The 24,973-nt window shown below is 64.6% G+C and overlaps 2 protein-coding genes and 1 long non-coding RNA gene across 9 annotated transcripts; 2 read left to right on the top strand and 1 right to left on the bottom strand.

Annotated features, from left to right (window-relative positions):
• Window positions 1-1,418: 1,418 nt before the first annotated feature.
• On the bottom strand, window positions 1,419-19,839 carry DNM2 (dynamin 2). Of its 3 annotated transcripts, XM_050984002.1 has the most exons (15): window positions 19,580-19,839; window positions 15,230-15,303; window positions 14,116-14,265; window positions 13,795-13,998; window positions 13,053-13,151; window positions 11,742-11,902; window positions 10,712-10,854; window positions 10,359-10,494; window positions 9,492-9,559; window positions 9,086-9,224; window positions 8,566-8,652; window positions 8,423-8,493; window positions 5,928-5,979; window positions 5,407-5,418; window positions 1,419-2,840 (listed from the first exon to the last, which is right to left on the bottom strand). In XM_050984002.1, exons 1-15 carry the CDS (start codon window positions 19,738-19,740, stop codon window positions 2,577-2,579), a joined length of 1,821 nt encoding a protein of 606 aa, XP_050839959.1. In that variant the 5' UTR covers window positions 19,741-19,839; the 3' UTR covers window positions 1,419-2,576. The 3 variants fall into 3 exon arrangements, with proteins under 3 accessions (XP_050839959.1, XP_050839960.1, XP_050839961.1); XM_050984003.1 differs by lacking the exon at window positions 5,407-5,418; XM_050984004.1 differs by lacking the exons at window positions 1,419-2,840; window positions 5,407-5,418; window positions 5,928-5,979 and adding an exon at window positions 6,005-6,323.
• LOC127060557 (uncharacterized) lies at window positions 15,314-19,569 on the top strand. Of its 5 annotated transcripts, none has more exons than XR_007779768.1 (4): window positions 15,314-16,004; window positions 16,246-16,441; window positions 16,477-16,516; window positions 16,918-19,569. It is a non-coding gene; the product is annotated as an uncharacterized LOC127060557 (long non-coding RNA). The 5 variants fall into 5 exon arrangements; XR_007779765.1 differs by having other exon boundaries at window positions 16,878-19,569; XR_007779767.1 differs by lacking the exon at window positions 16,918-19,569 and adding an exon at window positions 16,597-16,664.
• Window positions 19,840-20,560: 721 nt separating the features above from the next.
• Window positions 20,561-24,367, top strand: QTRT1 (queuine tRNA-ribosyltransferase catalytic subunit 1). Its single transcript, XM_050984090.1, has 10 exons — window positions 20,561-20,872; window positions 21,099-21,167; window positions 21,312-21,450; window positions 21,867-21,945; window positions 22,715-22,830; window positions 23,347-23,485; window positions 23,578-23,653; window positions 23,735-23,844; window positions 23,934-24,018; window positions 24,101-24,367. The coding sequence occupies exons 1-10, from the start codon at window positions 20,645-20,647 to the stop codon at window positions 24,251-24,253; spliced, it is 1,194 nt and encodes a 397-aa protein (XP_050840047.1). The 5' UTR covers window positions 20,561-20,644; the 3' UTR covers window positions 24,254-24,367.
• Window positions 24,368-24,973: the final 606 nt, after the last annotated feature.

The following is a 24,973-nucleotide window of genomic DNA, read 5'->3' as shown; positions in this document are numbered from 1 at the left end:
AAAACCCCGGATTTGGGAACTGCAGACCCCAAACTCCCGCTGGAACAGGCTCAAGGGGAGACCCCCGGCTCACCCCGGGGAGCCTGGGATGGGGAATTGCTCTGGGAGGGATCAGGGATCCCTGCGGGGGCTGCTCTGGGGTTTGGGAGGGGGTTGGACCCCCCCCTTGGAGCCCACCCTGCTCCAGGAAGGAGCCTGGGAGCCGCTCCCAGCCAGGGGCCCGCCGGAACGACAACATCTGGAATTGTTTAGGAGCAGCTCCAGCCCCGCTTCTGTCTCCAGACGGTCCCAAAAAGTGACGTTGGCCTTTGTGGAGAGGCCGCGAACCCGGGGCCGGGGCCCCCCGCCCCCCCCTCACCCCGCCCCCTCCCCATCGATTTCCTGAGGAACCCTCAGGGCTCTTCCAGGCGGGATCCGCTGCCACGTCAGGACCGGACAAAGCCACGGCCCCGGGACTGCGACCCCCCCCCCAAAAACAAACCCCCCCCCAGCCCTGGAGCCCCGAGGGGAGGGGGCAGGACCCCCCCGGGGGGGCGGGGAGAGCCGGGCCGGCGTTCCCAGTGTTCAGACTACCTGTTCAGGTGGGAAGGGATGCACAGTAGTCTGCACATTGGTTACGCCGGCGCGGGCGGCGCCGCAGCCGGAGCTGCCGCAGGTAGGAGGGGATCGCTGCTTTCCCGGGAATTCTGCCCTTTTGGGAATCACCCTTCCCCGGGGATCGCTGCTTTCCCGGGAATTCTGCCCTTCTGGGAATCACCCTTCCCCGGGGATCGCTGCTTTCCCGGGAATTCTGCCCTTCTGGGAATCGTCCTTCCCCGGGGATCGCTGCTTTCCCGGGAATTCTGCCCTTCTGGGAATCTCCCCTTCCCCGGGAATCGCCCCTTCCCTCCTTTCCCGGGAATTCTGCCCTCTTGGGAATCACCCTTCCCCGGGGATCGCTGCTTTCCCGGGAATTCCCCCCTTTTGGGAATCTCCCTTCCCCGGGGATCGCTGCTTTCCTGTGAATCGCCCCTTTTTGGGAACTGCCCTTTTTGGGAATTGCCCTTTTTGGGAATTGCCCTTTTTGGGAATTGCCCTTTTTGGGAATTGCCCTTTTTGGGAATTGCCCTTTTTGGGAATTGCCCTTTTTGGGAATTGCCCCTTTTTGGGAATTGCCCCTTTTTGGGAATCTCCCCTCCCCAGGAATCGCCGCTTTCCTTTCCCGGCCCGGGGGGTCCCGGGGGGTCCCGGGGGATCTCGGGGGGGGTCCCGGGGGGGCCGTGCCCCGTCGGTGTCCCGGGATTTTGGGGCAGCCGGCGGGATGAGCACCGAGCCGCGTTCATCCCGAGGCTGCTCCCGGTGGTTCCCCCCGGAGAGGCCCCGCAGGGAACCGGGAGGGCTCGGGGTGGGTGGGTGGGCTCGGGGGGGAATTTGGGGGGGGTCTGCGGGGCTCGGGATTGGCCTGGAAGAGGCCGGAGGAACAAAGGAAAAGCGGGATGGGCTCCGAGAGCCGCGCCCGGAGAGTCCCGGGAAATAAACGCCGAGTCCGTGTCCGTGTGGGTGTCCCCGTGTCCGTGTGGGTGTCCGTGTCCGTGTGGGTGTCCGTGTCCGTGTGGGTGTCCCCGTGTCCGTGTGGGTGTCCGTGTCCGTGTGGGTGTCCCCGTGTCCGTGTGGGTGTCCCCGTGTCCGTGTGGGTGTCCCCGTGTCCGTGTGGGTGTCCGTGTCCGTGTGGGTGTCCCCGTGTCCGTGTGGGTGTCCCTGTGTCCGTGTGGGTGTCCCCGTGTCCGTGTGGGTGTCCGTGCCTCCGCTCCCTGAGCCTCAGTGGGCTGCGGCCCCCCCAGAGCCCCCCCAGTCACGGCAGAGCCCCCTCCCCACAGCCCGGGTCCCGGCAGCGGAGGAGAGGGAGGGGCTGGAGACCCCAAAACCCCAGGAGGGGCTGGAGACCCCAAAACCTCCAGGGAGGGGCTGGAGCTGCCCCAGCCCTGCCCAGGGAGGGGGGCTCTGGAGAGCCCTGAGGGGGGGTCTTGGAGCACCCCTGGACACCCCTGAGGGATCCCTTAGGGAATTGGGAGGGGGGTCTGCAGCACCCTGAGGGATCCCTTAGGGAATTGGGGGGGGGGTCTGCAGCACCCTGAGGGATCCCTTTGGGAATTGGGGGGGGTCTGCAGCACCCTGAGGGATCCCTTTGGGAATTGGGGTCACCCAGAGGGGGGCAGGAGCCCCCAGACCCCCCCCCACCCTTCCAGGGGAATTGGGGATCTGATCATTAACCCCGAGCGCTAATCACCCCTCATCCGGGGACCCCTCCCCAGGAACCCCAGATCCCACCCCCACAGCCCAGGTTTTCCCTCCAGAGCTCCAGGAATCCCAGACTTTCCCCATTTCCCCCCCAGAATCCCAGATTTTCCCCATTTTTCCTTCTGAAACCCCTGGATTTTCCCCATTTTTCCACCAAGAACCTCAGATTTCCCCCGTTTTTCCTTCTGGAACACCCAGATTTCCCCCAGGAAATCCCAGATTTCCCCCATTTTTCCTTCTGGAATCTGGGAATTTCCCCATTTTTCTCTCTGGCATCCCGGATTTTCCCCATTTTCCCCTCAAGAACCCCAAATTGCCCATTTTGGGGCCGTTTTTGCCCATTTTTGCCCGTTCTGGGTCCGTTTTTGCCCGTTCTGGGCCTGTTTTCGCCCCGTTTTTGCCCCTTTTTTGCCCGTTTTTGCCCGTTTTTGCCCGTTCTGGGGCGGTACCTCCTCGTCCTTGTACCAGGAGAGCGACTCGGCGGTGAGCACGAACCAGTACTCCTTGGAGCCGCCCTTCATGATGCTGATGTTGTTGATGGTCAGCCAGCCCCGGCGGATCACCTGCGGCACCGGGCACGGGAATGGGGGGGTCACAGCTGGGCCACAGCTGGATGGAGCCACAGCTGGATGGACCCCACAGCTGGATGGAGCCCACAGCTGGATGGACCCCACAGCTGGATGGAGCCACAGCTGGATGGACCCCACAGCTGGGTGGACCCCACAGCTGGATGGAGCCCACAGCTGGATGAATCCACAGCTGGGTCCCACAGCGACCCCACAGCTGGATCCCACATCTGGCCCCTGCATCTGGACTCCACGTCTGGACTCCACATCTGGACCTCACATCTGGACTCAACATCTGGATAACTCATCTGGACTCAACATCTGGATCGCACAGCTGTATCACACATCTGGATTCAACAGCTGGATCGTACATCTGGATAACACATCCGGACTCAACATCTGGATGCCACATCTGGACTCAACAGCTGGACTCCACATCTGGATGCCCCAGCTGGACCACACATCTGGATCTCACATCTGGTCTCAGCATCTGGATTCCCACAGCTGGATCTCACATCTGGATGCCACAGCTGGCCCCTACACAGCTGGATCTCACAGCTGGCCCTCACAGCTGGATCCTACAGTGATCCCACAGCTGGATCCCCGGCTATCCCTGCCCATCCCGGCTCTATCCCAGCCTATCCCAGCCCATCCCAGTCCCTCCCACCCCGGGTTAGTGCCAGGGCTCAGGGGGCAGCGCGGCCGAGCGGGAGCAGCCCCCGGGCAGGGGCAGAGCCAGGCCAGACCCGGGGCTGCCGCGGCTCCAGGGGACCCCCGGGGGTGAGACCCCTCCCAGGGGTGGGGCCGGGGTCCCGTGGGAGCCACGGCAGATCCCGGGGGGGGGAGCGGGGAGCGAAGCCAGAGCGGCAGCGGAGCTGGGGAATGGCTGGGGAGGGGGATTCCAGCCCTTGGAGAGCTGGGGAATGGCTGGGGAGGGGGATTCCAGCCCTTGGAGAGCTGGGGAATGGCTGGGGAGGGGGATTCCAGCCCTGGAGAGCTGGGAATGGCTGGGGAGGGGGATTCCAGCCCTTGGAGAGCTCGGGAATGGCTGGGGAGGGGGATTCCAGCCCTTGGAGAGCTCGGGAATGGCTGGGGAGGGGGATTCCAGCCCTGGGAGAGCTCGGGAATGGCTGGGGAGGGGGATTCCAGCCCTGGGAGAGCTGGGGAATGGCTGGGGAGGGGGATTCCAGCCTGGGAGAGCTGGGAATGGCTGGGAGGGGGATTCCAGCCCTGGAGAGCACGGGAATGGCTGGGGAGGGGGATTCCAGCCCTTGGAGAGCTGGGGAATGGCTGGGGAGGGGGATTCCAGCCCTTGGAGAGTCGGGAATGGCTGGGGGGGGATTCCAGCCTTGGAGAGCTCGGGAATGGCTGGGGAGGGGGATTCCAGCCCTTGGAGAGCACGGGAATGGCTGGGGAGGGGGATTCCAGCCCTTGGAGAGCTCGGGAATGGCTGGGGAGGGGGATTCCAGCCCTTGGAGAGGAAAAGGGGCTGAAAGGAAAAAGGGGGAGCAGGGAATGGGAGAGGGGGGATTTTGGCTCCGTGCAGCCCAGCAGGAGCTGGAGCCTCCAGGAAAAGCCCAGGAGCAGGAGCAGGAGGGAGGAGATTCCTTTAAAACCGAAGGATTTTGGTGAAAAAGGGGCTGGGGCTGGCTCTGGGCAGGGCGCCCCTCCCCAATTCCCAGCTCTCCCCCTTTCCCACCGCGATCCCGAGGGGGGGAAGGGCCCTGCCCGGAGCTCGGGGGGTCCCCAGGAGCTCCCAGAGGACGTGGAAGTGTCTGAGGAGCCGGGACAAGGCCGGATCCGTGGAATGGGAGAGGCACAAACCCTCCTGGGGGGGAGCAGCAGCCCCAGGGAATCCAAAGTTGGGAGAAGAAAAGATTTCAGTGCCACCCCCGGGGGGGGGGCTGACACCCCCTGCCCCCGGCCTGACATTCCAGCTGTGTCCAGAGGCAGGATCCAAACCTTTCTCCTGCTTTTCCTGCCCTGAGGGGCTGGAAATCCCACAGTGGGCTGGGAAGGATTCCCTGTCAGACACTTCCACCTCCCCGAGGGGAGCAGGGGGGTTGGGACCCCCGGGACCCCCGGCAGGGAATGCTGCTGCCCTCCCTGGCCCAGGAGGGAGGAGCTCTGCGGGCTTGGAGCAGCCAGGTTGGGAATTCTGGGAATTCTGGGAATCAGGGCAGGGCCAGACCCCAAATCCCTGCAAAAAAAACGGGAATTTGGGGGAGCAATGAGCTCCCAGCCCTTCCCTCCAGGTGTTCCCAAAGGAATTGAGGGAATCTCACCCCCCCCCCAGCCGTTCTGGGCTGAATCAGAAAGATTTTGGCCTCCTGCTTCCCAAAATTTGGGAATCCCAGAGTGAGTGAGGCACCCCCAAAGCCCCTGGAGGGGGCACAGGGGGGGGACAAACCCAATTTCCACCTGGCAGACCCCGGCTGCTCCCTCTGGGAATCCCACCCCCCTCCTCCCAGCAGCGTCCTCCCTCCTGGGCAGCGCTTTTTGGGGTGGTTTTGGGGGTTTTTGGGGGTGCTGTCCCGGCACCATCCCGCTCCGTGGTACTTACCAGGATCTCCCCCTTTGGGTGTGCAAAATTAAAGGGGGGAAAAAAAAAAACACACAAAAAGAAGCAGGAAGAGGAGACAGGGAAGGGGGACAGGAGAGGGAGAGAGCGGGAAGCACAAATAAAAAAAGGGAGGAAAAAAGCGGGGAAACAGCAGAAGAAAATCTGTTACATGCTATTAATGGTCATTCCCAGCGTGAATCCCTCGGAGCTTCCGCGGGGAGCGAGGGCTGGGGAGGGGGCACGGCTGCTCCTGCCCCCCCCCCAACATTCCCCTGGGGGGGGACACGGCCCTGGGGACACCCCGGGCTCCTCCTGGGACACCCCGGGCTCCTCCCGGGCTCCTCCCGGTTCCCCCCCCCCTCTCCCAGGGCTGCCCCCCCCGCCTGTTTTGTCCCAAATCCTGCTGGTTTTCCAGGCAGGAATTCTGCTCCTGCTCTGCTCCTCCATGGACAGGAGCAGGAGGAGGAGGAGGAGGAGGAGGAGGAGGAGGAGGAGGAATTCCAGGAGTTGCCCAGCTGTACCTGGTTTGGGATCGCTCTCTTCTTGTTGGTCTGCGTGTTCCGCTGCTGGGCGCTGGGAAAAGGGGGAAAAAACACCGGGAATGTGAGGGGGGGGGAGGAGGGAGGGGAGCGAGGGCCACGCGCCCGGAACGCCGCGGGAGCCGAAGGTGGAATTCCAGAGCCCCTTCCCGAGGTTTCTCCCGAGGTTTGCCCAGGACAGAGCGCACACAGAGGGGAGGGGACACCGGGATCTCCTCCCAGGACTGCAGGGGGAGGAGCGGCCGCCGATTCCCGGGGGGAATTCCGAGCACCAGGAGCTTCCAGAAACACCCAATTCCCCCTGGATCAGGATCAGAATCAGGATCAGGACTGGGATCGAGCATTACCTGCACCAGAGGGAAAAGCTACCTGTCTCTCCTGAGCACCGAGGGGGCGGAACCGTTAGTCAGGAGCGGGAACAAAATCCGGGAAATCCGTCAGAATCCCACCGGGAGGGAATGGGGGGGAGAGGGGGGGACACCCCCACCCCAGCGCTGGGATCTGGGGGGGCTGGGGGGGCTGGGGAAACCCTCCCTGCCTGCCCCGACCCCCACAGCTCCTCCCGGATCCCCGGGCAGGGCTGAGCTGGGGGAGCTCCAGCTGGACTGGGAGGAGGAGCTCTGGGATCCCAGTTGGACTGGGAGGAGGAGCTCTGGGATCCCAGTTGGACTGGGAGGAGGAGCTCTGGGATCCCAGTTGGACTGGGAGGAGGAGCTCTGGGATCCCAGTTGGACTGGGAGGAGGAGCTCTGGGATCCCAGTTGGACTGGGAGGGGAAGCTCTGGGATCCCAGTTGGACTGGGAGGGGAAGCTCTGGGATCCCAGTTGGACTGGGAGGAGGAGCTCTGGGATCCCAGTTGGACTGGGACGAGAAGCTCTGGGATCCCAGTTGGACTGGGAGGAGGAGCTCTGGGATCCCAGTTGGACTGGGAGGAGGAGCTCTGGGATCCCAGTTGGACTGGGAGGAGAAGCTCTGGGATCCCAGTTGGACTGGGAGGGGAAGCTCTGGGATCCCAGTTGGACTGGGAGGGGAAGATCTGGGATCCCAGTTGGACTGGGAGGGGAAGCTCTGGGATCCCAGTTGGACTGGGAGGAGAAGCTCTGGGATCCCAGTTGGACTGGGAGGAGGAGCTCTGGGATCCCAGTTGGACTGGGAGGAGAAGCTCTGGGATCCCAGTTGGACTGGGAGGGGGAACAACCCAGCTCCCAGATGCAGAGGAGAAGCTCTCTGGCCCCAGATTTAAAGGAAAAGATCCCTGGTTCCCAATCCAAGGGTGGACTGGGAGAAGGAGCTCCAGGATCCCAATTCCAAGAGTGAACTGGGAGGAGAAGCTCCAGGATCCCACACCCAAAGGAAAAGCTCCCTGATTCCCAATTCCAAAGCTGAACTGGGAGGAGAAGCTCTGGGATCCCAATCCCAAGGAGGAGCTCCAGGATCCCAATCCCAAGGAGAAGCTCCAGGATCCCACAGCCAAGGAGGAGCTCCAGGATCCCACAGCCAAAGGAAAAGCTCCCTGATTCCCAATTCCAAGGCTGAACTGGGAGGAGGAGCTCCAGGATCCCACAGCCAAGGAGGAGCTCCAGGATCCCAATCCCAAGGAGGAGCTCCAGGATCCCACAGCCAAGGAGGAGCTCCAGGATCCCAATCCCAAGGAGGAGCTCCAGGATCCCACAGCCAAGGAGGAGCTCCAGGATCCCAATCCCAAGGAGGAGCTCCGGGATCCCACAGCCAAGGAGGAGCTCCGGGATCCCACAGCCAAAGAGGAGCTCCAGGATCCCAATCCCAAGGAGGAGCTCCGGGATCCCACAGCCAAGGAGGAGCTCCCAGCTCCCAGCCCCCAGCCCCAGGGGGAGCCTGCCCAGCTCCCAGCCCCCCCAGCCCCCGGGGAAGCCCCCGGGATGCCCTGGGGAGGGGGAGCTGCCCCGGTACCCACCCGGTGGCCACGTGCTGCTCAGTGAAACAGCTGGGGCAGGAGAGGAGCAGAAGAGTCCAGAGACAGAGAGAGGTGATGGATCCAAGGGGAGACAGCAGAGAGCAGGAGGAGAGCAGGGAGTGTGACCGGAGAGGAAAGAGAGAAAAAAGGGGGAAGAGAGAAAAAAAAAACCAGGAGGAGGAGGAGGAGTGTGGGAATTGAAGGGGCAGGGTGGGCTCCAGGCACCCTGAGCTGGGGTCTGGGGGCTTCCCGGAGGGTTTGGGGCTGGAAAACACCAGGAGGAGTCACGGGAAGGTGGCAGGAGAGCCCTGCCCCCGGCAGGGGAGAGGAGGAGGAGGGACAGAGAGGACAGGGGGCAACTCCTGCTCTGGGACAGCTCCAAGAGCCTGAACCATCAGGATTCACCCAAATTCCTGAGGCTGGAGCTTTTCCCAGCCCAAAGCTGAGGGAATCGGGTGCCAGAGGCTCTGCTGGGAACGTGGGAGACTCCAGTGTCCCCCCAAGGGTGGGAATGTGGGAAGGGCCCCCCCGGGGAAGGACTCACTTGGCGAAGCCGATGAAATCCTCGTGGTTGGTGTTGATGTAGGAGAGCTCGATGTCGATGAGCAGCAGGATCTGGGGGGAGCAGAGGTCAGGCAAGGGGGGATTCCTGCTCGGGGGGGGGCTGGGCAGGGGCTGGGGGCTGACCTGGTCCTTGGTTTTGCCCTCCCGCTCGCGGATGTGGGTGGTGACGATGCGCTCGGTCTCCTCCCGCAGCCGGGGGTAGGAGCCCAGCTGGAAAAGGGGGAGAGGGGCCGGGAAGGAACGCTGGGATGGAGCTGGGCAGGGCGGGGGGAGCAGCCCCACTCCCCAGCAAAGCCCACCAGACCCCAGCAAAGCCCACCAGACCCAACCCAACCCCAACCAATCCCACCAGACCCCAGCAAAGCCCAATAAATCCCACCAAACCCCACCAGACCCCACCCAGCCCCTGGACTGGTCAGGGGCTGACCAATCCCTCAACTGACCAGTCCCTTACTGGCCTTACTGGGCTGACCAGTATGTCACTGTCCCTGGCCTGACCAGTCCCCCCTGGTGTCCCTGGGCTGACCAGTACCTTACTGGCCTTACTGGGCTGACCAGTCCCCCTGGCCTTACTGGGCTGACCAGTATGTCCCTGTCCCTGGGCTGACCAGTACCTTACTGGCCTTACTGGGCTGACCAGTACCTTACTGGTGCACTGGCGCACGGTGTTGATCAGCTCCTGGATCACCAGGTCCACACATTTCAGGCACGGCTCCTTCAGCTTCACCACCTGCTTCTTGACGATGGCCTCGAAGGCCAGGTCAGGAGTGAACAGCCCCGTCCTGGAGCCCGGGAGAGGGAAAGGAGGGATCAGGGTGGAACTGGGACGGAACTGGGACGGGACTGGGATGGGACTGGGACGGGACTGGGCCAGTGCCCCACCCCGGGAGGGATCCCTGATCCCAGAGAGCGATCCCGGCTTTGGGAGAGGCAGGGCCTGCTCCCAGGGAGCCATCCTGCTCCTGGAGGAACATTTCCTGCTCAGCAGAGAAAACCCCTGGGATCTGGCTCGGGAATTGTGCCCAGGGAGGGATCTGGGGGATACTTGCCTCACCCCGTGGATGTTCTTGATGGCGTAGCTGATCTCCCGCCTCAAATCCTTCTCGTCAAATTCCATCTGCCGGGAGAGGGAGAGGGAATCAGGGATGGGGAATCAGGGATTGGGAATGAGGAACTGGGAATGAGGGATTGGGAATGAGAAACTAGGAATCAGAAATGAGGATCCAGGAATCAACCAGGAATCAGGAATCAGGAATCAAAAATCAGGAACCAGGAACCAGAAATCAATCAGGAATCAAAAATCAGGAATCAGGAACCAGGAACCAGAAATTAATCAGGAACCAGGAACCAGAAATCAATCAGGAATCAGGAATCAGGAACCAGAAATCAATCAGGAATCAGAAATCAGGAATCAATCAGGAACCAGGAATCAACCAGGAATCAATTGGAAATCGGGAATCAATCACGAACCAGGAATCAATCAGGAATCAATAAGGAATCAAGAATCAATCGGGAATCAATCAGGAACCAATCAGAACTCAGGACTCAATCAGGAATCAAGAATCAAGAATCAATCAGGACTCAATCAGGACTCATGAATCAATCAGGAATAATGACTCAATCAGGAATCAGAAAATCAATCAGGACTCAATCAGGACTCAGGAATCAATCAGGAATAGTGACTCAATCAGGAATCAATCAGGAATCAATCAGGACTCAGGACTGTCCCACCGTCCAGCAGCCACAGAGCACCCACTCCAGAGTGACCCATGCCAGGATGGACCATCCCTGCAGCCTCACCAGGCAGGGGCTGCTCCTTTTCATCTGCCCCAAACTTTGGGATTGATTTTGGTGGGATCTTGGGATGGTTTGGGCTGGAAAAGCCTCCAGGGAGAGGAACCCCCCCCCATCCTCACCTTCACCAGCTCAAAGGGGAATCTCTCGTGGAAAATCCGGTTGATCCTGGCGCCCCCGGAGAGCTCCAGAGTGTCCACCTGGTCCCCCGAGCCCTCAATCCTCTTCTCAAAGTCCACCCCGAACTGCTGCACCATCCTGGGCCAGGAAAACCGGGAATGAGGCACCAAAACTTCCCCAAATTCCTCCAGCCGGGGTGGGGGAAACACCAATCCCATTTCTCCTGCGCTCCCAGGGATGCTCCAGGAGAGCTGTCCCCCTGCAGGCACAGCCATCCCAGCTCCTCCCCGAGCCCAGGGGGATCATTCCCAGCTGGGAAGGCCCAAACCCCGCCGGGATTGGGAGAGGAACCCACTGCAGCAGGGCTTTGGTTTTGCGGGCGGGGTCGTCGGGACGGAAGTTCTTGTACTCCTCCACCTCCTTCTCCAGGGACAGCAGCTGGCTCTGCAGCTTGCTGCGCAGCGAGGGCAGCGTCTCCCGGATGTGGTTGGTCAGTTGCTGCCAGGGATGGGGGAAACTCAGCCTGGAGCCCGGAATGTTCCGCTTTTCCAGGTGGGAAGGGGGCAGCAGGGTCTGTCCCACCCGGAAAAGTCCCCTTTCCCAGGTGGGAAGGGTCTGTCCCACCCAGACCATTCCCCTTTTCCAGGTGGGAATGAGCGAGAAGGGACCGTCCCACCCGGGACATTTCCCTTTCCCCGCCAGGAGGGGGCAGCAGGGTCTGTCCCACCGGGACCATTCCCCTGTCCCCAGCAGGAGGGGTCTGTCCCACCGGGACCATCCCCCTGTCCCCAGCAGGAGGGGGCAGCAGGGTCTGTCCCACCCGGACCATCCCCCTGTCCCCAGCAGGAGGGGGCAGCAGGGTCTGTCCCACCCGGACCATCCCCCTGTCCCAGGCAGGAGGGGGCAGCAGGGTCTGTCCCACTTGGACCATTCCCCTTTTCCAGGTGGGAAGGGTCTGTCCCACCCGGACCATCCCCCTGTCCCCAGCAGGAGGGGGCAGCAGGGTCTGTCCCACCCGGACCATCCCCCTGTCCCAGGCAGGAGGGGGCAGCAGGGTCTGTCCCACCCAAATATTCCCCTTTTCCCAGCAGGAGGGGTCTGTCCCACCCAGACCATCCCCCTGTCCCCAGCAGGGTCTGTCCCACCGGGACCATCCCCCTGTCCCCAGCAGGAGGGGTCTGTCCCACCGGGACCATCCCCCTGTCCCCAGCAGGGTCTGTCCCACCGGGACCATCCCCCTGTCCCCAGCAGGAGGGCTCTGTCCCACCGGGACCATCCCCCTGTCCCCAGCAGGCTCTGTCCCACCGGGACCATCCCCCTGTCCCCAGCAGGAGGGGTCTGTCCCACCGGGACCACTCCCCTGTTCCCAGCAGGCTCTGTGGCACCTGGTTGAGCACCCTCTGCAGGTGCGGCGTGCCCATGCGCTCGGCCATGTGCCGGTAGGCCGGGTGGGACAGGAAGAATTTGCGCTCGGCCGCCAGCGCGGCCCGGATGTCCTTCTTGCCATCGATGTCCTTCTGGCTGCGGTTCACCACCCCGATGTAGCCTGGCACGGAGGGAGGGGACACTGAGGGACCCGGGCTGGGAACGGCGCCCACAGGGCACGGGGGACATGGGGGGACACGGGGGGACATGGGGCAGGGGGCACTGGGGGAGCAAGGGAGGGACACGGGGCAGGGGACACTGAGGGACCCGGCCCGGGAACGGCACCCACAGGGCACAGGGGGCACTGGGGGACATGGGGCAGGGGGCACTGGGGGAGCCAGGGCAGGGGACACAGGGCAGGGGACATTGGGGCACACTGGGGACATGGGGGACACAGGGCAGGGGACATTGGGGGAGCCAGGAAGGGACACAGGGCAGGGGACACTGAGGGCATGGGGGACACTGGGGACACAGAGCCAGGGAGGGACACAGGGCAGGGGACACTGGGGACACACAGAGTGACCTGAGGGAGACACAGGACAGGGGACACAGAGTGACCTGAGGGGAACACACAGAGTGAGCTGAGGGGAACACACAGAGTGAGCTGAGGGGACACGGGGGACACACAGGGTGAGCTGAGGGGACACAGAATGACCTGAGGGGGACACGGGACAGGGGACACACAGAGTGACCTGAGGGGACACACAGAGTGAGCTGAGGGGGACACAGGGCAGGAGACACACAGAGTGAGCTGAGGGGACACACAGAGTGACCTGAGAGGACAGGGGGGACACACAGAGTGAGCTGAGGGACAGAGTGAGCTGGAAGAGGACACCACAGAGTGAGCTGAGGGGAACACACAGAGTGAGCTGAGGGGACACGGGGGACACACAGGGTGAGCTGAGGGGACACAGAATGACCTGAGGGGGACACAGGACAGGGGACACAGAGTGACCTGAGGGGACACACAGAGTGAGCTGAGGGGAACACACAGAGTGAGCTGAGGGGGACACAGGACAGGAGACACACAGAGTGAGCTGAGGGGACACACAGAGTGACCTGAGAGTACAGGGGGGACACACAGAGTGAGCTAGGGGACAGAGTGAGCTGAAGCGGACACACAGAGTGAGCTGAGGGGACACACAGAGTGAGCTGAGGGGACAGAGGGGACACACAGAGTGACCTGAGGGGACACACAGAGTGACCTGAGGGGACACACAGAGTGAGCTGAGGGGACAGGGGGGACACGCAGGGCCCCAGGCCCAGCCCACCTCTCCGCAGGGGCAGCAGTTTGTTCTCCAGCACGTCGCGGGCGTCGGTGCCTTCGTCCATCAGGTCCAGCTTGGTGATGACCCCGATGGTCCTGAGGCCTGAGGGGACAAGGGGGGACCCCAGTGAACCCCGGCCACGCACAACGGGACCCACGGAACGGAGAGGAGAGGGGAGGGGAGGAGGAGGAGGAGAAGGAGGAGGAAGAGGATGAGAGCGGGAGGAAGAAGAGGATGAGGAGAAGGAGGAGGAAGAGAATGAGAGCAGGAGAACAAAGAGGACGAGAGCAGGAAGAAGAATAGGATGAGGAGAAGGAAGAAGAAGATGAAAGAAGGAGGACGAAGAGGACGAGGAGAAGGAGAACGAAGAGGATGAGGAGAAGGAGGACAAAGAGGATGAGAGCAGGAGGACGAAGAGGATGAGGAGAAGGAGGAAGAAGAGGATGAAGAGAAGGAGGAAGAAAAGGATGATGAGAAAGAGGACAAAGACAATGAGAGAAAGAGAAAGAAGAGGATGAGAGCAGGAGGACAAAGAGGATGAGAACAGGAAGAAGAAGAAGAGGAGAAGGAGGAAGAAGAGGATGAAAGAAGAAGGACAAAGAGGATGAGAGCAGGAAGAAGAAGAAGAGGAGAAGGAGGAAGAAGAGGATGAAAGAAGAAGGACAAAGAGCATGAGAGCAGGAGGACCAAGAGGACAAGGAGCAGGAGGAAGAGGAGGACGAGGGAGCGCCCCCCAGCCCCTCACCCTGCGGATCCACCTCCTTGGCCATCTTGAGCGCGTCCGAGTTGGCCAGGTCCATGTTGGCCGGCGTGACGGCCAGGATCAGGCTGCTCTCCCTGCTGATGAACTGCAGGATCATGTCCCGGATCTGGAACTCGATGTCCTGCGGCTGATCCCCCACCGGCACCTTGGTGATCCCCGGCAGGTCGATCAGGGTCAGGTTCAGCACTGGGGGGACACGGACGGGCTGAAGGGGGGATCCCGGTGGGATTCCCGGTGGGATTCCCGGTGGGTTCGCTCCCGCAGGGCCCCGGAACCCCCCGGGTTTCCCGGTTTTCCCCTCACCGTGCGGGGAGTACACGCGCAGGTTGATGGGCACGGGGGAGATGCCCTTGTTGGTGCCCGTCACCCGGTCGGTCTCCGCCTCGATCTCCTGCCGGACCTCGTCGAAATCCGTGAACTTCTTGGACTTGCAGTGCAGGAACTCGGCATATTCTGGAAGGGATTGGGAAGGTGAAAAACTGGGAATGTTCGGGGGGGGGGGATGGAGCAGGGCAGGGGGGTCTGAAGGGATGTGTGGGGAATGTGGGGAAGGGGCTGCAGGACATGGGGAAGGGGCTGCAGGACCCCCAGGAGGGGCTGCAGGGCACCCAGGAGGGGCTGCAGGACCCCCAAGGAGGGGCTGCAGGACCCCCAAGGAGGGGCTGCAGGACACCCAGGAGGGGCTGCAGGGCACCCAGGAGGGGCTGCAGGGCACCCAGGAGGGGCTGCAGGGCACCCAGGAGGGGCTGCAGGGCACCCAGGAGGGGCTGCAGGACCCCCAGGAGCTCCTCTGGATCCCAATCTGCCCCAAAAAAGGGATTTCAGCAGCTGTGGGGCCACGCTGTGGCCTCTGGGATGGTGCAACTTCCTTCCTCCTTCCCTCAGTGTGGGCAGAGCGGAAACCTCGGCGCTGCCAGGGCTGGAATCCTCCCAGACAGCTCAGCCCTCAGCCCAGAGCCCTCACCAACCCTCCCACCACCCCACAACCAGCTCTTCCCAACCCTCCTCAGCTCCCAGGAGCCACTGAGGGCCCCAGGAGGTCACTGGGAGCTCTGGGATTCATCCCAGTCCAGGGAATTTTGGGCAGGAGAAGAGCCTGGCAGCTCGAGGTGAAGGGCACCGAGGAATTCTCCCCGGGTATCAGGATGGCTGAGGGTAACCAAGGAAACCTGGCTGGGAAAGCGAGCCACCCCCGTGCCCAGCTCAGCCTTGCTCGGTTTCCCTCGGCCTCCCCGGCATTCCCAGGCATTCCCAGGGCTCTCCCCCACATTCCTCCTGGATAAGCAGGGGGATCTGGGAGCGCGGGGGCAGCGGATGGAGCCGAGGGTGCCCCGTGGGAGTGCTGCCATGTGTGTGTGTGTGTGTGCACACCCCCGGGGCTCCCAGGGAGCTCCTGCCCCCCTGCCCAGCCCCGTACCCGTCTTGGAGAAGATGAGCTGCAGGATGAGAGGCCGGCGAGTGACGATCCCAGAGCCACGGGGAAGGAAATCCCTGCCAGGGAGGAAAGGATGGGTCAATGAGTGAATGAATCCTGGGGGCTCCTCCAGCGCTGGGGGCACACGGGATCAACCCCTGCTCTCCTGGGGGAGGACAGGACGCTGCTGGCAGGGCAGATCCCCAAGGAAAGCAGGAATTCCCAAAGAATTCCTTCTGGCCTCTTTTGGGGGGGATCCTGCCTGGAAAAGGTGGTGCTGCAAGGGCCAGTCTGGGCTGGGGCTGTCACCACCCCTTTCCCGAGCAGGGGCAGCAGGAACGGGACAGGGAAGCGCCTGCTGGGAATGGGGAGTGATAAACCTGCCTGGGAGCGGCTCTGACGGGAACTGCCCGGCCTGGATGGCACGGCTGTGCCAACAACAACACCCTGACGGTGTCACCCCCACGGTGACAGCCCGAGCCCTGTCCCGGAGCAGAGGTGACAGCTCGGAAATGCACTTCCTGCCCGACCGGGAGGACGGGTCTGGCGGGAAGAGCCCGACCGGGACAGCCCCGGGACAGCCCCAGGCCAGACCCGGGACAGCCCCAGGACAGCCCCGGGAGGGGAAAGGGGCAGTGGAGCTCGGGGAGGCCCCAGCTGAGCCCACAGGGAACGGTGATCCCCAAGGGAATGGTGGGTGATTCCCACCAAGAGGGGTCCAACACCTCTGGCTCTGCTGCTCCCTCCTTGTCCCAGCCCCCATCCCGGGGGAATCCAGGTGATCCCCTTGTCCCAGCCCCCATCCCAAGGGGAATCCAGGTGATCCCCTTGTCCCAGCCCCCATCCCAAGGGAATCCAGGTGATCCCCATGTCCCAGCCCCCATCCCAAGGGAATCCAGGTGATCCCCATGTCCCAGCCCCCATCCCAGCGGAATCCAGGTGATCCCCTTGTCCCAGCCCCCATCCCAAGGGAATCCAGGTGATCCCCTTGTCCCAGCCCCCATCCCGGGGGAATCCAGGTGATCCCCTTGTCCCAGCCCCCATCCCAAGGGAATCCAGGTGACTCCCTTGTCCCAGCCCCCATCCCAAGGGGAATCCAGGTGATCCCCTTGTCCCAGCCCCCATCCCGGGGGAATCCAGGTGATCCCCTTGTCCCAGTCCCCATCCCAAGGGAATCCAGGTGATCTCCTTGTCCCTGATCCCAGGGGAATCCAGGTGATCTCCTTGTCCCTGATCCCAGGGGAATCCAGGTGATCCCCTTGTCCCAGCCCCCATCCCGGGGGAATCCAGGTGATCTCCTTGTCCCAGCCCCCATCCCAAGGGAATCCAGGTGATCCCCTTGTCCCAGCCCCCATCCCAAGGGAATCCAGGTGATCCCCTTGTCCCAGCCCCCATCCCGGGGGAATCCAGGTGATCCCCTTGTCCCAGCCCCCATCCCAAGGGGAATCCAGGTGATCCCCTTGTCCCAGCCCCCATCCCAAGGGAATCCAGGTGATCCCCTTGTCCCAGCCCCCATCCCAAGGGAATCCAGGTGATCCCCATGTCCCAGCCCCCATCCCGGGGGAATCCAGGTGATCCCCTTGTCCCAGCCCCCATCCCAAGGGAATCCAGGTGATCCCCTTGTCCCAGCCCCCATCCCGGCGGAATCCAGGTGATCCCCTTGTCCCAGCCCCCATCCCAGGGGAATCCAGGTGATCCCCTTGTCCCTGATCCCAGGGGAATCCAGGTGATCCCCTTGTCCCAGCCCCCCCAGCTGGAGGTGCCAGAGGCAGAGGGGAAGGAAGGACAAGGCCAGGTGGCAGGTGCCACCCAGCTCCGTGTCCCCGTGTCCCCGTGTCCGGCTGGGCAGGATCCGAGCCCCGCCGTGACGCGCGGAGGAGCCCCGGGACGTCACTGCCCGGATCCCGCCGCCTCCCACCTGGGCTCAGGTGTGACCGCGGCCAGCAAAGGGACAAAGGGACACGGGGACAAAGGTCTGGGGGTGGAGGAGTGCGGTGGGAACTTCCTAATGCCGAGAAAATCCCTGGGGAAACACCTGAGCGTGTCTCCATAACGCCCAGCCCTGGTTCCACCCAGCTCCAAACGGTTCCTGACAGAATTCCCTGCACTCCTCTGGCCACGGGTTCAGCCCTGGCCACCTCCAGCCCCACCGGAGCCAGGGGACCCTCGTGGCCAATCCATGCCACGGTCACTGCCCTTGTCCCGTTCCTGTGGCATTCAGCTCTCCCCAAGGATAGCAGGAAATTCCCACAGAATTCCTGTCCCCACAGCCCGGGGCTCAGCCCCACTCTGCTGAGGCAGGATGAGGATCCCCAGCCCGGGGTGCAGCCCGGCCTTCCCTTGGGCACATAATGCCCCATTGAGGTCAGGGACTGTCCCCACCCCCGGGGGACAAGGGCTCCATTGTCCCCCGGGCCAGAGACAGCTCCGGGAAGGGCTGGGACGCCGGGACAAGGCTCCACAGAGGGATGAAAGAATCCTGGTGACAATTCCCTCGCTGCTTCTCCCACTAAAGTCAGGGATTGAGGCGCCCCAGGCCCCTCACCACCCATCCCAACCCCCTCAAGGATGTCCCAGTGAGGCCAGGCCCTTTCCCAGGGAGAAATTCCAGCCCACTCAGGCTAAGGCATGGATTTAGAGGGCTCCCAGCCCAATTCCAGGTCTCTCCAAGGGACTTTGGGCACCTCAGGATTATCTCCCCATGTTTGTGAGGGTACAAACCCCACAGAAACAGCAGCCTGGCCTCCCACCACAGATCCAGGGCCTCCCAGTATGGATCCAGGCCTTCCTGGTGGCTGGGAAAAACCGAGTTATAGCTCCAACGGCTGCAAAAATCGAGAGAATAAACCCCCCAGGGGCAGTTTCCGAGGCTGGCCCGATGGATCCCTGCAGATCAGATCGTTGGGACAGAGGGAACAGCCCCAGGCCCTGGCTCAGCCCAGCCCAGCTGGAATGGGTGATCCAGAGGAAAAACCCCAGCCCTGCTCAGCCCCTAAACCTGGGATGGACAGGGCCAGGTCAGCATTCCTGGCCATCCCGGACACCCCTGGGGTGTAATTAACCCTAATTAGCACACCCGGATGGATGGACCCGACTGTGACACAAAGGGGTTTAATTATCTAATTATCAAGGATGGTTTTCCAGCAGTGCCGGAATTCCCGGGGATTCAGGATGGGGAATAACTCCACCATTCCACCCCGAGTGCTGGAAAAGCCCAAATCCAGGCTGGGAATCCGCCCTGCACCGGGATAGGAGGGAAAAGTGATGGATCCCAGCCTGGATTGGGATCCACCTGGAGAAATGCCACAGGAGGGGAAGGATCCAGGGGGAAAGCAAAGCCCCACTGGAGCTCCCAAGGGGGCACTTCCAGAGGAAGGGATGTCCAAACCAGCCTGAAACAGCGGGAAAAACACGTGGCTGGGAATTTTGGGAATGCGCAGGTTGAGGGGAGGGCGGGATGGAGCGGCACCAGGGCAAGGAGGCTTCTGCCGGTGCCCCGGTGCTTCAGGAAGCGACAGCCCCGCACCGAGAGCGGGAGAGGACGCGGTAACCGGCAGGAACCGGCTCGGCACGGCTAGGGCGAGCGGCCGATGGGCACAAAGGCGAAGGGCTGGGGCAGCCCAGCGCGGGGTTCCGGTGTTTCTGGGATGCCCCCGTGCCCTGCTCCGCTCCCCGTTATCGGTGCGGCCACGCTCCGTTCCCGGGCCCACCCCAGCACCGCTCCTATCTCCGGGGCACAGCCCCGCGGCGAGGATGATGATGGTGCTGGGGAGGAAGGCCCACATAGCTCAGCAATCCCGGGGTGGGGAGCCCGGGCACCGTCCGGTGCCGCTGCTCCAGGCACGGAACCGGCACCCAGCAGCGAAAACCGGGGAGCTCTCAGTGCCTACCGAGCCCCCCGAATCCTTCTGGAACCCTCTCAACCCCCGCTGCCCTCACTCCTATCGCGACTGACCGCCGTGACCCGAACCCCCCCGCGCCACCACCGTACGGCCCGCCCCGCCCCGCCCCGCTCCCGTTCCGCTCCCGTTCCCCCGAGAGCGGCCGGCCGGCACGGAGCCCCTCCCGTTAGGAGCCGCGTTCCGGCGGGCGCGGCCTTGCTCGGGCCCCGCCGCTGTCCCGGCCCCGTCCCCGCTCGGGCCCCGTCCCGGTCCCGGCCCCGTTTGCGCGGCCCTTGCGCCGTTTGCGCGGCCCGTGCGCCGCTGGCGCAGCGAGGCCCGGCTCCGCCGGCCGCGCCCTTACGCCGCCGCTATTCCCGAACGCTCCCTACGCCCGTGGCGCCGCCCGCCGCTCCCGCCGCTCCGGCCCGCCACCGCCGCCGCCCTCCCCGCCGCTGCCGCCGCCGCCGCTCACCGGCCCACGAAGTTCTCGAGCACCGAGCTCTTGCCGGCGCTCTGCCCGCCCACCACGGCGATCTGCGGCAGGTCGAGGTGGCAGCTCTGCCCGATGGAGCTGAAGGCGTCTTGCAGCTTGTTGACCAGCGGGATGAGCTCCTCCATGCCCCGGTTGCCCATGGCGGCGCGGCGGTGCCGGGCCCGCGCTCCCGGCGGCGGCTCCTCCTCACGGGGCCCGCGGCGGCGGCGGCGGCCAAACTTCCCCTCAGAGTCTCCTCATCCGGCACCGCCGGGCCCGCCCCGCTCCCGCGGCGCGCGTCGCCATTGGTCGGCTGGGCTGCCCGTCACTGGAGTGCGCAGAGCCGATGGGAGCAGACAGCTGCCAATCATCCGAAAGGGCGGCACCGGGAAGACAAGCCCGTTCTCTATTGGTCTGTCGGCCGTCGCTCATCGCTCACAGCCAATGGGAGGTGGCGCTGCTGTGTCAGCTGAGGCGGCGGGGACGCGGTTCCGCCCCTCACCGGTTCCGCCATTGAATTGGCGGACAGAGCTTCCCCGGGGAGCGCAGCCCCGGAGCAGCGCCGGGAGCCCGCTCTGCTCTGCCTCCCCGCCGTCTCTTCCGTTAGGCAGCGCGCCCGCCACTCCGAGCGGGCTGGCCAATGCAACCTAGAGAGGAATCCTAGGGAACAGAAAACCCTCTCGCAGTGAATCAGCCGGCCTTCAGTCAGCGAGTCCTCCTCGCCCGTTGGCGTTCCGGTGTTCGGCGGCCCTCCCGTGACCGTCGAGCGCCGTGTGTTCCCTCACGGGGAACGACAGTGCCGAAGCGAAACCCCGGTGCTGGAACCCCCCAGGGAACGGCCTGAGGACCCCTCAGAGACCAGAACCAGCAGGAATTGGCTCCGCTCCCTGCCCTGTCGGGGTTGGGAGGGGTCTCTGCTGAATTTGGGCAATCCCTGGGGGGCTTTGGGCATCCCCGGACTGGGCCCTTCCCCATCCCCGCAAGGCCCAACATGGCCCCGCGTTGCCGCGGTAACGGTCACTTCCTGTGCTGACGCCACGCCTCTTCCGGTCACGTGCGGCGAAGATGGCGGCGCCCGCGGCGGGGCCGGTGCCGGTGCTGCGGATCGTGGCCGAGTGCGGGCGGAGCCGCGCCCGGGCCGGGGAGCTGCGGCTGCCGCACGGCACCGTGCCCTGCCCCGTGTTCATGCCCGTGGGCACCCGCGGCACCGCCAAGGGCCTGACGGCCGCGCAGCTGGCGGCGCTCGGCTGCCGCATCTGCCTCGGCAACACCTTCCACCTGGGCACGCGGCCGGTGAGCGGCACCGGGGGGCTCCGCGGGGCTCCGCCGTTCACCCCGTGCCGCCCCTACCCCGAGCTCCCTCAGTTCCCAAATCCCGGTGGAGATCGGAGCTGCCGCCGCTCCCCCCGCCGTTCCCGGGGGGGTTCCCGGGGGGGTTCCCGGGGGGGGTTCCCAGGGGTCCCGCTCGGTTCCCGCGCTCCCGCCGCCTTCCCAGCTCCGCTCTCTCCCTTCCCCGCAGGGCTCGGAGCTGGTCCGGCGCTCCGGGGGCCTGCACGGCTTCATGGACTGGCCGCACAACCTGCTGACGGTGAGGGGGGGACGGGGACCCCTCCGGGACCCCAAATTCGGGAGGTCCTGGCAGCCCCTGTCCCCAATCCCGGGCTGGTTTGGGGTGTTTTGGGGTGGTTTTGGGGGTCCCTTCCCCTCAGCGCCCGTTTCGGGGTCCCCCCAGGACAGCGGCGGGTTCCAGATGGTTTCGCTGCTGGCGCTGTCGGAGGTGTCGGAGGAGGGGGTTCGGTTCCAGCCCCCCCACGGCGGGGAGGAGATCCTGCTGAGCCCCGAGAAATCCATGGAGATCCAGAACGCCCTGGGTCAGCGGGGGACCCCAAATCCGGGGCTGGGACCCCCGAATCCCGGGGGTGGGACCCCCAAATCCCGGGGGTGGGACCCCAAAATTCCAGGGGTGGAACCCCCAAATCCCGGGTCTGGGACCCCAAAATTCCAGGGTCTGGGACCCCAAAATTCCAGGGGTGGGACCCCCAAATCCCGGGGCTGGGACCCCCGAATTCCAGGGGTGGGACCCCAAAATCCCCCGGACGAGACCCCCAAATTCCAGGGATGGGACCCCAAATCCCGGGGGGTGGGACCCCCAAATCCTGGGGGTGGGACCCCAAATCCCGGGTCTGGGACCCCCAAATTCCAGGGATGAGACCCCAGATTCCAGGCTTGGACCCCCAAATCCCGGGGGGTTGGGAAGGACAGGTGGGACCCCCCCTTTCCCCCCCAGGGGCCGATATCGTGATGCAGCTGGACGATGTCGTGAGCAGCACCACGACGGGGCCGCGCGTCGAGGAGGCCATGCTCAGGTGGGGACCCCCCGTGAGACCCCCGGGACCCCCCTGGGACCCCCGGGACCCTCCTGGAACCCTCTGCACCCTCCAGGGACCCCCTGACCCTGCTGGGACCCCCTGTGAGACCCCCTGGGACCCCCCCCAACACCCTCGTGATCCCCCCTGAAATCCCCCTGACCCTCCTGAGACCCCCTAGGACCTCCTTCACTCTCCTGGGACCCCCTGAGACCCCCCTGACCCTCCTGGGACACCCTTGACAATCCTGGGACCCCCTGAGTCCCCTGGATCCTCCTGATACCCCCTTGACCCTCCAAGGACCCCTTCTGGGACCCCCCCCCGATCCCCCTGAGACCCCTCTGACAGTCCTAGGACCCCCCTGACAGTCCTGGGACCCCCCCCGATACCCCCTTGACCCTCCTGAGACCCCCTAGGACCCCCTTGACCCTCCAAGGAACCCTCCTGCAACCCCCCTGACCCTCCTGAGACACCCTAGGACCCCCTTCACAGTCCTGGGACCCTCCTGAGACCCCTTTGACCCTCCTGGGACTCCTCTGACCCTCCAAGAACCCCTCCTGAGACCCCCCTGGGACCCTCCTGAGACCCCCAGACCCCCTGAGACCCCCTGTGACCCTCCTGAGACCCTCCAGGACCCCCTGAGACCCCCCTGTGACCCTCCTGAGACCCCCCTGAGACCCCCTGAGACCCCCCTGAGACCCCCTGTGACCCTCCTGAGACCCTCCAGGACCCCCTGAGACCCCCCAGACCCCCCTGAGACCCCCCCCAGGTCGGTGCGCTGGCTGGATCGCTGCGTGGCCGCCCACGCCCGCCCCGGGCAGCAGCTGCTCTTCGCCATCGTGCAGGGGGGGCTGGAGCCCGAGCTGCGCCTGCGCTGCATCCGAGGTGGGCCTTCATCACCCTCCTCATCCTCATCCCCGGGCCTTCCTCATCATCCTCACCTTCATCCCCGGCTCTTCCTCGCCATTCTCCTCATTCTCACCCTCGTATCCGGTCCCTCTTCACTCTCATCATCATCCTCACACTCTTCCCTGGGCCTTCCTTGCCCTCATCATCCTCACCCTTATCTCTGGGCCCTCCTCGCCATCCTCACCTTCATCCCTGGGCTTTCTTCCTCATCCTTATCCCCACTTCGGAGGGGCTGTGGGGGTCCTGGGGGGAGGCTCAGGGGTGCTCTGGGGGTCCCGGGGGTGGCTCAGGGGTGATCTGGGGGTCTCGGGGGAGGCTCAGGGGTGATTTGGGGGTCCTGGGGGGAGGCTCAGGGGTGCTCTGGGGGTCTCGGGGGAGGCTCAGGGGTGCTCTGGGGGTCCCAGGGGTGATCTGGGGGTCCCGGGGGTGGCTCAGGGGTGCTCTGGGGGTCCCGGGGTGGCTCAGGGGTGCTCTGGGGGTCTCCTGTGCCAGCCATGACCCAGCGGGACGTGCCCGGTTTCGCCATCGGGGGCCTGAGCGGCGGCGAGGCCAAGGCGCGGTTCTGGCGCGCGGTGAAGCTGAGCACCGAGCACCTGCCCCGGGACAAGCCCCGCTACCTCATGGGCGTGGGGTGAGTCCGGGGGTCCCCTCGGAGCCCCCCCAGAGCCGGCCGGGCTGGGGGAGACCCCCGGAGTCACCCCCAATTCGCTCCCCCCCCCCCAGGTACGCCACCGACCTGGTGGTCTGCGTCGCGCTGGGCTGTGACATGTTCGACTGCGTCTTCCCCACCCGCACGGCGGTAAGGGGGGCCCGGGGGGGGTTTGGGGACCCCTCCCCAAGGTTTGGGGGACCCCCGTGACCCGGCCCGGTCCCCCCGCAGCGTTTCGGTTCCGCCCTGGTGCCCTGGGGGTCCCTGCAGCTGAGGAGTCACCGATTCGCCAAAGACTTCCGGCCCATCGACGCCGACTGCGGCTGCCCCACGTGCCAGAGGTGGGCGGGGGGGCTCTGGGGAGGCTCTGGGGGATCCCCCAGGTGGGGCTGACCCCCCAAACTCCCCGTTCCCCCCCTCACCTGCCCAGGTACTCCCGGGCGTACCTGCACGCGCTGCTGCGCTCCAACACGGCCGCGCTGCACCTGCTCACCCTGCACAACATCGCCTACCAGGTGGGCAGGGGGCTTTGGGGGGGCCCTGGGCGGGGGGCTCGGGGGTCTCCCCACCCCTCTGACCCCCGGGCTCCCCCCCCAGATGAAGCTGATGGGCTCCATCAGGGACAGCATCCTGCGGCAGCGCTTCCCCGAGTTCGTGCGGGAGTTCATGGACACCATGTACGGGGGGCGGGGGGGACCCCCGGCCTGGGCTCGGGAGGCCCTGGAGGCTGTGGGGATCACCCTGGGCTGAGGGGAGCCCCCAGACCCCTGGGAACCCCCCAGACCCCTGGGAACCCCCAGACCTCTGGGGAACCCCCCAGACCCCTGGGGAACCCCCCAGACTCCTGGGGAACCCCCTGGGAACTCTCCCTGGATCCCTGGGGAACCCCCCAGACCCCTGGGGAACCCCCCAGATCCCTGGGGAACCCCCCTGGGAACCCCCCAGACCTCTGGGGAACCCCCCAGACCCCTGGGGAACCCCCCAGACTCCTGGGGAACCCCCTGGGAACTCTCCCTGGATCCCTGGGGAACCCCCCAGACCCCTGGGGAACCCCCCAGATCCCTGGGGAACCCCCCTGGGAACCCCCCTGGGATTCCTGGGGACCCCCCCCCCAGAGCCCTGGAGAACCCCCTGGATTCCTGGGAACCCCCCTGGGAACCCCCCAGCCCCATTTAGGAACCCCCCCAGTTCCCAGGCCCCACCCTTCCCCCCCACCCTTCCCCACCCTTGTATATATTTTTATACTTTTATTTGGGATTTTTTTTTACTATTTTGGGGTTTTTAAGGGGTGGAAAATAAAAGAGTTTGGAAAGGAAATGGCTGGGGGGGTTCCTAAATGGGGCTGGGGGTTCCTAAATGGGGCTGGGGGGTTCCTAAATGGGGCTGGGAGTTCCTAAATGGGGCTGGGGGGTTCCTAAATGGGGCTGGGGGTTCCTAAATGGGGCTGGGGGTTCCTAAATGGGGCTGGGG

The sequence above is a fragment of the Serinus canaria genome, chromosome 25 (assembly GCF_022539315.1).
Source record: "Serinus canaria isolate serCan28SL12 chromosome 25, serCan2020, whole genome shotgun sequence".
Lineage (NCBI taxonomy): Eukaryota > Metazoa > Chordata > Aves > Passeriformes > Fringillidae > Serinus > Serinus canaria.
The sequence above is the reverse complement of the archived record's forward strand: the minus strand, read 5'-3'. Positions and strand labels throughout refer to the sequence as shown.